This window comes from Carassius gibelio, chromosome A3, assembly GCF_023724105.1.
Source record: "Carassius gibelio isolate Cgi1373 ecotype wild population from Czech Republic chromosome A3, carGib1.2-hapl.c, whole genome shotgun sequence".
NCBI classification, from domain to species: Eukaryota; Metazoa; Chordata; class Actinopteri; order Cypriniformes; family Cyprinidae; genus Carassius; species Carassius gibelio.
Window position 1 is genome coordinate 15200368 of NC_068373.1, and position 12234 is coordinate 15212601.

Sequence of the window (12234 nt, forward strand, 5' to 3'; positions counted from 1 at the left end):
TTGACTATTACTCAGCCAAATAAACCATTTGAAGAGCAGCGCGTCTAACTCTCGTCTGCCTCTCTCACTCACTCTGTCAGAGCGGATGACAGAATTCGGCTCATTGAAATATTCGTGGCTGCCAAATTTGTGAGTTTAGCCACTTAGACTGACCCAAATGAAGTTTGGCGATGGACTGAAGAGAAACGAGAAAGAGACGATGAAAAGTGTGAGAATAGAGATAGAAAGCAAATCAGCTGCTGATAAGGCAGCCTGAAAAAGAATTGCTGAAGGGGGCTCCCTCTTTCTTCAAAGTGCGCGCACACACACACACACACACACACACACTCAAACGCTGTCATACACAAGCCACTTGCTCTACTGTGCAGCCACAGCACAAAAGGAAGATGGGCAGGAGGAGAAAAAAAGCAGTAATGCGCTTGCTAAGCAGAATAACGGTGAAAAAAATACCTGTTCCACCATCTTGCTCCCTTTTTCCTCCATAAACTAAGCAGCTGCCTTAGTCCCAATCCCTGCAGCATCTGCCTAAAGCAAGCATCAATTATAGATGAGGGTGTGTGTTCACCACTGTGTGTAGTGAGAGGGAGAGAGTGACTGTGTGAGTATGTGAGTGGGAGGGGTGGAGAAGGAGGAGGGAACTAATGCAAGCAAAAGCTATGCTCCAAAATTCTCTCTCTTTTTCTTTCTGCTCATAACTAATTTTCGTCTCTTTGAAACGTTAGCGATTTAGGCCATTCGCAAGTTTGAAAATTGAAAAACCCACACATACAAGTCTAAAAATCTGAAGGGAAAAATAAAAACAATATTCCATATTTTTATGTGTAATATAATTCATATTTTCTCTGAAGAAAAAAGTCTACAAATCTAGGTAAAATAAATATACATTAATAGAAAATAGGCATATGTTTTATAATTTTTAATTAATATTTTCTCTGAAAACAAGTATAATTATATTAAATTTTACATAAAGCAAATGTATTTAATTTTGTTAAAAACAAACATTAATACAAAACTACTGATAGAGGGTGAGTGAGAGCAGTGTTTTTTTTCTATGTTTAAAAATGTTCGAGAACTTGTTTAAGCCACATGGCTCCACTAAAAAAAATAAAATAAATAAAAAATAATAATTCACACAGGCTAAATTCTCACTGTGTATGGTTGATTTCTCACAGAAAAACAAAACAATGTTTATTTAATCATGTATCTGGTGCTTGGATGGCAAGTTCTCTTGGCATCCATCAGTGCTGAGGATTTTGGTCAGGCCAGGCTGAGAAGTAAACAGGATCAAGATACACTGTCCTTGCTCTTTCAAACACACTGACTTGCACAGCAAAATCCTGGGCCAACTCATCCCCAAAAATTAAATAAATAAGAAAGGAAACTGGCTGAGGCAAGGCCTTCTTGAGCCCCTGCTGGTTCCGCCCTTTCTTTCCTATAGATTGGATGTTCGATCAACCTTCACCTTTGTTTTTCTCCTCTCACTCAATGCAGGATTCTCTCCACAGGCGCTCATTGTGTGTATGAGTACGCATGTGAGCAACACCAAGTGTTTAAGGACCAGCGTGCTGCCCCTTTCTGTCCAGGTCTGTAGAGTGCCACTTCAGCTGGACACACTCTCAGCTTAGAGGGCAAACCATTCCCCAACAGACCTGCAGTGACATATGGCTATAGAGCGGGGCAGGCCCCCGGGACCCCTCGACCATTCATTATCCCAACCTCTCTTTCCTTCCCATTGAACTTTGTGGTACGTTTTCGTATCTAACATTTCATTGCTTGTGTTATCCAGTGAGTGTTATCCAACATTTCTGGAAATTTGGTGAGTGCATAACTCTGAAAACCAGACATCAAATCGTACTCCCTGTCTCAGAGTAAACAAATTAATAATGCAAAAAGTTTTGTAGCGCATGGGTAAGAACTATTTTGAAAGTAACCCATTTCCCAGCAGGAGGCTACCTTTTAAACATGCTAACTCAAAAGGAAGCAGGGCCTGGCAGACATTGTGAAACCATAACTGCCTCCCACCAGCAGAAAGTTTCTGTTGAAAGGAAGCTGAGAAAGAGAATTAGTGTTGTACCTCTGTGTGCACAGCTTATTTGTAGATATATTTGACCAAATTATTTACAAATTTTGTCAATTGTAATAACAATGTTTAGGGGTGCGCCGATCACGATCGGCCGATCGTTATGCGCATCTCGTCAGTAAAGCCGGTTTTCTAATCAGCGGTAAATTCCCTCAGGTGTGTGATTTCACATTGAGCAGCTGTTACTACACAGAGCCGTTGTTAACTGAGAAGCTGTGCAAATCCATGTTCATTTTCAGCGTTTATTTGCGCATCTTCTCAGTTAACAACAATTTTTGCCATCATAAATACCATGTTAGTGTAGAATAAATAACAAAATAAAATAAAACCAAAGTTGTGTCCCAAATTATATACTATACACTTATACCAGGTACGTAATGGTCTAAAAATCATTACAAAAATCCATATATTATCTTAAAACAACTGGAAGTCTATAAATGAAACAATTACATTTTTCTATAAAAGCTTACAATTGTAAAAACAGAATGGGAAAAAAAAACAGTTACATAATTTACTCACAAAAAAGTCTATGGAGCCTCAAAAGGGATATGGTAATGGTACAAAAAATGAGATGGGAACGAAGAATTATATTTCGTTGCTATGCATTTTACATTCCTCTGAGAAACTTTGCTTTTTTTTGCAGGGAACGAGACACTGCGTCCTTTAGGGGTCACTATGGGCAACATCTTGTCATGACCTGTGTCTAAAGCATACATTGAAAAACACCAACAACATGTTGGCCGGCGACAGCCCGTGACGTCACTACAAGTGCAACTATAGTATAAATAGGCACCGGGAGAACACATCCAATTCTTCATCTGAAGCTTGCGCCCGGAATATAGCAGGAAGCTAGATGATACAGTATCTCGTTACCTACTCAGGGAGATGTCCGATTCCTTAGCTGCTTTGCCGTTCTCAGGCATCTCCTGCTCTCTCTGGGCCGAACCCAGCAGAGCACTGGCTCCCAGATCAGACGATGTTAAGGAAATAACATCCTCCTCCAACAGCTCTCTCTCGTCCACTGCTGATGAGCGCAAGAGGAAAAGACCCTCTTTAAACTCATCGGGCAGAACTGCCTGCGATACCCACAAGCTCATTCTCCTCCGTGCCTCAGCAGTGGCGGGTCCGGAACCGTGGGAAGCAGATGGCAGCCCCTCTTTCCTCGAAAAGAGAGACAAACGAGAGTGGAGCTTTTTCATAGGAAAACGCTCACAGTGCATGCAAATTGTCCCCTCAAGGACATTGCGTGTGTGCTCTTAGCCCAAATAAAATACACAGAGATTGTGTGTCATCAGGTATCAAAATGGATGCACACATCCTCTAAATGTTTTGCTAGTGCTTGTCCATGATAGAATAAAGATCGCTCTTACCACATTCAAAATGCATGCTTCAAACAAAACAGTCAATGAAGACGAAGAAGAGGACGACGTGTTCTCCTGGCGCCTACTTATACTATAGTTGCACCAGTAATGACATCATGGGCTGTTGCCGGCCAACGTGTTGTTGGTGTTTTTCAATATATGCTTTAGACATGGGTCTCGACGAGGCATTCCTCATAGCGACCCCTAGAGGACGCAGTTCGAAGTTCCCTTAAAAGGGAACTATATTTGCTTTTGTGCAAACACAAATCGCAAATTTTCTCAGGGAACACAACAATTTTGCAAGAGCATGCAAATTTTTCTCGGGGAAACAATTTAGTTTTGACAGAGAGCGTGAAAACATTATTATTATTATTTTTTAAATACCATGTCCTCTTAGGGGCTCCGTACAAATAAATTCTTAAAATCTAAGTAAAATAAATGAATACTAATACAAAAATCTATATTTTTTTTCTTTTATATCCACTGCTTAAAGAAAAGCTGTATTAGCACTATTTGTGCAAAAACAATAGATACCTTTTACATACGCAAATTGGGACACACCTCAATTATTACACTGCATTTTTTAATCAAAGCATTTAACAAAAAGCTTAAACATTCATGAAAAAGAATAAAAACATCCTTAACAGATTAACACTGCCTGCGGGATGCTTGGTTTTGCGACCGAAGCGGTGCACCGCAGCCCCGAGTTAATGGGCTAGACGGCGGCTAACCTTGCCTTGTTTCCCATTATCATATTAGCTGGCATTAGCGCAGGAGCTCTCGTCTGCCACCGCTCAGCCCCATGCCAGAGTTAGCACACCATGCAAATGAAGACGTAAAGAGGAATCAGTTCATCAATCACACTCGCAAGGGGATAGTGTGCACAGGAAGAGGATTAGCCGCGTAGTCCCTGGACCCCGCACAGGTCTCCCTCCTGTCACATAGCGCCTTTAATTAAACATCTTAAAGCACTCGCCAATAGCACTTCCTGCATAGTGGGGCTGCACTTGCCATTTGTCACAAGGCAAACATCTCTGCGGTCCTCTGAACAGTGTGTCAACAAACTCTTTTAGTAATCCTCCTCCAGAAGCATCTCCATCTGTGCAACCTTAATAAGCTAAATCGTCACCTAATGGGAAATCAGACATTACTGTGATGACAGTGGTGGCTCTGGGTCTTTCAAGAGGAAAACAAAGGAAGCACTTTACACGTAATGGGCAGCAAATAAAAAAGGCCACCTTTTTATTTTCAGGTCAAGAGAGAATAGAAATCGGCATGAGCACTGGTTTAAAGTTACCAGGTGCTGGAGTGTGTCCCCAAGCTGTTTAATTAGTATTAAAGGCTGATCTGGATTAAGTGGTTTGTTGTGACGGACACAAATCCTGTCAAGTCGATACCAATAACAGAAGAAATCTCTGTAGGATCACAAAGGAAACAGCAGGGCTGTTGAATGGATGCCGGCATTGAGGCCACCTCCGAATGTCTCCATGCGTTAACCATTCATCTGCAATTCTGCATGTGTTCATGCTACATAAAGCCAGACCAAAGAGGGCTTCTGGTGGATGTGCACACAATGAAGCATATGATCATCACTTAAAGGTGAAGCAGATATTTTACTAGGGGAGAACTTGGATGGTTGTAATCTCTAAATTCCACATCCAGTAAATATATACACGCACACACACTGTGTATATATTTTTATATGTTGGTTAACCTGCATTAACCTGTGGTTACACTGATGGTGTTACATCTCATGCCAAGTTACAGCCATCCTCTATTGTTACGAAACATCTTAAATAGGTTTCGCTTCAATTAACATTGGACTAATGGCATATTTTGATTTCAGATCAGTCATGTGATGTTAAACAGGTCTACTACATCAGATCTGGCCTTGTGGAAACCTTTAAAAGTATGATGAACTCAGTGACAAGACTACTGTAAATGTTATGTTTACCTTTTTTAGTGTCCACACATACAATTTCCTCGCCGGCTCTCGGAGGAGCTTGGCCTTTGTTTTAGACTGTGAATGCTTTGGCAAGTACGTCTACCCAACCACACACAGCTTAAAACCACAGGCAACCATTTTGTGAGTTGAGAATACCAATTTGAGGCCTGGTTTCACTGACAGACTTAGTCTTTGCTTCAGTCTAATGGTATTGGATGATGTTTTTATAGTCAGTGAGATGCAATAATAAGATCTCAATAGCTGGCTTGCATGAGAGCCTGAAGTGGGCGTATTTTGAACACAAAGCCATGCAATCATAACTCAGTTCCTTTTCCCTGCTGAACTTGGAGAGAAAATATTAACTCTTTTGGCTTGCATATTGCCAGCCTCTCTGAGTACATAGTGTGGCAGTATGAAGAGGCAGTAAAAATGGATCTGTGCCTGCACCCTGATGCTACTGGTAATTTCAGATGAGGAGTACTACCTAGAAAACCACAGATAATGACCAGCACGCTGGTTGGTACATTGCCTCCTGGGCCATGGTTTGATGAAAACCAAGTGATACGACATTTGTGCACACAATCACTTTTAAGGGGCTCTTCATACAATTGCAGTGAATGTCTTTCCCCTATATTATTTGAAAGTCTTTGGGAAAAAGACGGTTGGGAATTGCAGTTGTTGCACATAAAAGAGCATGAATGCAATTGACCTGTTTCTGAGACACTTGCCTCAGGCTACAGACTTGACAACAACCGTTATTTAACCCTTCAATATACAGTGGAAAAACATGCAAGTAGTTATATGATTTTTGTTAATGTAACCATAATTATTACATTATCTGTAATATATTAATTAATTAATTAATTAATTAATTAACTAATATACATAATTTCAAAATATATCAAATTATAATATAAGAATTACAATTATAATTTTATACATATTTATATATAAAACAAGTAATATTTGACTCTGGACAACAAAACCAGTATTAAGTCGCTGGGGTATATTTTTAGCAATAGCCAAAAAAACATTGTACGGGTCAAAATATATATATTTGTTTTATGCCAAAAATGATTATGATATTAAGTAAAGATCATGTTCCATGAACATATTTTGTAAATTTCCTACCACAAATATATCAAAACTTAGTTTTTGATTAGTAATATGCATTGCTAAGAAATCTTTTGGACAAATTTAAAGGCAATTTTCTCAGTATTTAGATTTTTTTGCACCCTCAGATTCCGGATTCTCAAACAGTCTTTAAGATGATATATACATCTCAATAAATAAAAAAAGACACTTAAGACTGGTTGTGTGGTCCTGGGTCACATATAATCCATATATAACAGAAAAACACAAGCTAGAACTGTTGTAACAATTACTATTTTTTCATAAAAAAAATATGAGTATAGAGGAAGAGAAAGAAGAAGCTAAAATGAGAAACAGATATAAGATAGACAGATATGAACATAAGTAAACTTTAATTAAAAAATAATAATAAATAAATCAATTGGGAATCAATTTAACAAACTCTATATAATAACAGTTACATCATTAAGTGATCAATCATGACACACGCAGCACTTGAAGCTTCAGGGTTGACCCTCCTGAACAGATATAAACTGAGTCTACAACAGCGAGAAAGAAGTAAAAGCAAAAAGGCTGACAGAATCAGATGGCAGATATGCAGCCAGTGTCGTGTCCCCCCGCAGCTGTTCTCTTCCTGCCAGCTTTCCTCTGATACACATCAGTCTCGGCCAGCTTGTTCCAGGCTGGTCACCGCTTCAGATGAGGAGCACATATACATTAACCAGGTCACAAATTCATCGCTTTCCCCACACCAGTCTACTGGAACAAATCTGCTTTCCATTCTGTGTTGCAAATCTCATGTTCTAGTAGGGTTGAACTTGGAGGGATTCAGCCATCTGTATCAGATGCATCTCTCTCTCTCTCTCTCTGCTCCTCCGGAGACTGTCGGCCCTCCCTGACACTCACAGCTCAGGCCAGCACGTCCACTAAACACTGGCACTGTTGCTAATAAGCCTAGGTCGTTAGTGTGCCATGTTTTGGGCTAATTTTCTAATCAGAGAGTCAGGGTCACCACCCCAAACCCTCCTTGCACTGAGAAGTTGTACCACTTCCTCCTACAACACACGCACACAGACACATAGAGTACGTGCTTGGGCTCCCATGTGCTGTAATTATATGTGGTGGATGTCATGTGGGTGAAAAGGGAACGTGTGGCAGGCAAAGGCACTCTACAGCAGGGTCTCGGCCGTATGAAGACAGCCTGGAAACTGTCAGACTCACTTAATAGATGTTATCCTTTGGGACTCAGGAAGGCAGGTTCATATGGAATAAACACAGCTCCTCGGATTGAGCACGGATCGGGACGTGAATCATTCCTTAACTATCTTTTCAGCAGCCCTGCTTCTATCATACTTTCTCCATTTTGTCAATTTCTATGGGGTCTCATTAAGGGTGAAGTTGACTCCGTCACTGTAGTGACATGATACACAGGAGAATTAAAGGACAGATTTCTCAAAACATTTCACAACAGGATTTTGTGCCCATCTCAGAGGCTGAATTCCTTTAGTAAGTGGCTGCATCCAGCCTTGCAATATCAACATTGCAACACTATAATGTGTATGGATGATTATGTGTGTGTGTGTGTGTGTGTGTGTGTGTGTGTGTATGTATACAGACCAAAAGTTTGGACACACCTTTTCATTCAAAGAGTTTTCTTTATTTTCATGACTATGAAAATTGTAGATTCACACTGAAGGCATCAAAACTATGAATTAACACATGTGGAATTATATATGGAATTATATACAAAACAAAAAAACACTTGAAAATATGTCATATTGTAGGTTCTTCAAAGTAGCCACCTTTTGCTTTGATAACTGCTTTGCACACTCTTGTCATTCTCTTGATGAGCTTCAAGAGGTAGTTACCTGAAATGCTCTTCCAACAGTCTTGAAGGAGTTCCCCGAGAGATGCTTAGCACTTGTTGGCCCTTTTGCCTTCTGTCTGCGGTCCAGCTCACCCCTAAACCATCTCGATTGGGTTCAGGTCCGGTGACTGTGGAGGCCAGGTCATCTGACGCAGCACCCCATCACTCTCCTTCTTGGTCAAATAGCCCTCGATGCCTTCAGTGTGACTCTACAATTTTCAGAGTCATGAAAATAAAGAAAACTCTTTGAATGAGAAGGTGTGTCCAAACTTTTGGTCTGTACTGTATATATATATAGCAGGAGTCTCTCAACTACCCTGAGCCCAATGAGTTTCAACAGACCTCCTAAAGCATGGTGTGAGTTTGGAGGGGGGTAACTGAGAATGAATGGGGGGAAATCACGTGAGATGAGACAATGCCTCCATTGCGATGTGATTGGATATGACTGGTTAGGTTCGGCTGTGATTGGTTCATGTGATAAATCCTGCCTCGTGTTCATGCACGTTCTGTATTCTGACACTGAAAAAGTAAACAACTCACATACTTAGATATAACCACTTTGTTATGTCAAAATAAGACTTAAAATCACATAAAAACACGATATGTGAATAAGCTTGGGAAAATTTCAAGTTTGACCAATATTTACAGAGATTTGATGACTGAGGATCCACAAAATAAAAATAAAAATTGTTAAAAGTTAACTATTAAAAATAATAGCTGAACATAAGTTTACAAATAAAATATATTGTTTAAATCGTTATTATTTTGGAATGTAAATGTAATAAACTTGATATAATTCATACATGACTTTAATAAATAGAATACTGATTACATTGTAAATTTAAAAATATAAAACATAATAGTTTTTTTCTTTTCTTTTTTTTTCTGACAGTGAAAGTAATGTTTATTTAACCAAGAAAATGTAATGGGACAAAAAAAGAAAAAAAAAGAAAAAAGAACACCACACACCACTGATACACACACACTGAATGACATTTTAGTCTGTGCCTTCAGTAATTGTAATCTTCAGTTAAAATGTATGATAGTCAGTATCTTTTGCTCAGAAATATATATAATTAAACAGGACACATTCTAATGTACTAGGGGAAAAATCAAAGCTGGATTAAACTTTTATTTTGATGCTTAACCTCTCTCTCTCTCTCACACAAACACACACACACACACATTTACTTAGCTATCTAAATAGCTATATTATAGCTATAATACCTTCCATAGGCATAGTGTTTTTTTTTTTTTGTTTTTTTTTTTACATAAAAAACAACCTTTCTTTACTTTATTTTTATACCAGTTTTACAAATGAGGACGTCCCCAAAGGCAGGTTTTTGCAGATTTTGTCAGGTTTAGCTTACTTTTGGGTACAAATTTGTCCCCAAAATATGGTTAGGAAGGTACACACACACACACACACACACAAACTCTCTCAAAAAGGATTCATAATAAGACACCATTTGCACCTATCTCAGAACCTCAGAACTTTAAAAAATCCTTTAGTATGTGGCCTCTTTACATAGTCTTGCAAAACCCACTGAACCAGTCCTGTGAGAGTCTCTGTGCTAGATATAGTTTAACAGTCAATTATAAATGAGTTAAAAGTAACATGCAACAAAGAGAATGCCACAGCAGCAGACCGACTCTAGGGTTATCTTAATTACAAGTTAGCGTCACCGCTATGCTTTAGCTGCGTGTGGGTAATTCTATTAGGAGATCTTGCACAGACGGCTCATGTTGCCTTTGAAAACAGCGCATACTTGGCTTTTTCATTCCTTCATTATGTTTCATCAATTGCAGTTCAGCCCCAGATCAATGACTTGTCTGTGATGTGGCGTGACGTTTTGTCGAGGGAAATTGTGTTTCTGTTGGTGCTGAAGGTGAAGTAGCTCGCGGCTAATGCACACTAGCTTCAGTCTGGGACGGTGTCTGAGTCATCGCCCTGTGATCACAATGAGACATTAATTGGAGGGAAACAGCAGCACAACACTACAAATAGCTAATAATATTATTAGGAGGATTTTAGCTTCTGTTTTCCTGCTTAACAAACACACATCTTCCCGAGTGAGGCTGAATTTTAAATACAATAAAGAACATTTGATATATATATTCACTTCACAAGCCATTCTGAACAACCAGGTCAGCCTGTAAGCACTTTACATGCATGTGACAATCAGCAAGTGTACAGTTGCATGTGTGTGCAAACCCAGTTCGGCCCTAATCTCCCGTGCAGTACATGAAGTAGAGATTTGTAGTTGCACATACAATATGTCAGTTGTCACAGCCGTGAATGCGACAGCAGCATGAACGCAAAGTTCTCATCAGACCAGTGCATCTCCTGCAGACACTCTGATGCTTGTCAGGTACAGGTGATTGTAATTACAGCCATTATTTACACAGCTGAAACAAAAGTGGTGAGGTGGCACTGAACCAGGCTGTCAGGCAGCCACACACTCACACTGCCTGGAGAAAGCTCATTTCCTTGCCTTTGTCGTCTTTCTCTCCTCTATCCAGCCCACCCCCCATCATGGTCTTCTATTTCTCCCACTGTCTCTTTCTCTCTCCGTCTCCCTGCCCTCCTCCCATTCTGGGTGAAAGGAACGTGCAGTAAGAACATTAATCACGCATCATGTTTAACCTTGGAATCATGTCATTCACTGTTAGCACAGCTGTCTACACTGTATCATATGAAGTTAGCCTAATATATATTATGAATATATCTATTTATTACACTGCTCACTGGAATACTTCATTCCGATTGGCCAATTGCAGAATTTTGCTGTTTTAATAATTTATAAAAGGACAGTTAAGCTGTATAACTGACTGCTTTTGTCCCAGGCATCTGATTCCCTACATGGCTGTGCTAGTTTCATGACAGCGCTCTGCTGTCTATTTCTCCTCACATTAAAAAAACATAATTTCAACTCAAATAAATATTCTATTGTCCATTATTTATTTATACAATTACAAAATAAATCACTTCATGATGATAAAAAGCCAGACGACCCAGTTTATTTTGTGATACAGACAAATATATAATATATACAATATAAAGACAATATAATACTATAAAAAATTCAATATATATATATATATATATATATATATATATATATATATATATATATATATATATATATATATATATATATATATATACAGGAAACGGAGTGTATGTGTGTGTGTATGTTTGTGTGTGTGTGGGGGGGGGGGGGGGCAAAGGCTAAGATTCTGGCAGATGTTGCAGGGGGGTCTCTGATGACTGTGTCATGACAGATGTTGTGAAGCGTAGCTAGGAGAGGTATGACCAGGCCTAATGATTTCTGGAGCGAGCGCACAGGTACACTACGAACAGAACTAATCACACACAGATGGACACACACAGAGAGCTGCAGGAACAGGCCAGGACACACAGATGTCTCTGCCAGCACTGAACTCACAGCCCTCTGGGAAGGCCAGCGAACAAGCTCTTTCTCCAATGGCTTTCTTTAATCATGACTATTAAAGCACATGCAGATATGACATAATCAAATATGAAAACATACAAAACTAGCAAAAAAAAAAAAAAAAAAGATTTACAGATATATTTGGTTGAACGTGTCTCTTAATTCATCTCCTTTAAAAACGAAAAACATTTAAGCTAAAACATAAAATAATAATAATTAGATTAAGCTAGTTGACCAGTAGATGACTAGTCAACCATTCTAATTTATCCATACACACAGTACACATTCTGTTTTAGTAAAAATATAAAGTCTTTTAATCCGGCACAATTAGATTACATGCCGTTTCATGTGCAAGACTTATCTGTCCTTCTCTGTATTATGGGAGCTGTGGATTAATTGCATTTCATTTTCCCTATATTGGCCAATTTCATGCT

General features: G+C 39.1%; 1 protein-coding gene across 11 annotated transcripts in view; it reads right to left on the reverse strand.

Annotated features, from left to right (window-relative positions):
• Positions 1–12234, reverse strand: part of LOC127948715 (RNA binding protein fox-1 homolog 1-like) — a 252507-nt gene that overhangs the window by 46210 nt on the left and 194063 nt on the right. Inside the window, exon 1 of one of the 11 annotated variants that reach the window (XM_052545384.1) lies at positions 451–574. The exons of the other annotated variants lie outside the window; for them this stretch is intronic. Within the exon in view, the coding sequence (XP_052401344.1) occupies positions 451–483 (33 nt within the window). The 5' untranslated portion in view covers positions 484–574. Of the gene's footprint in view, positions 1–450; positions 575–12234 lie in introns of those variants that run through there. 11 annotated transcript variants of the gene reach the window in all.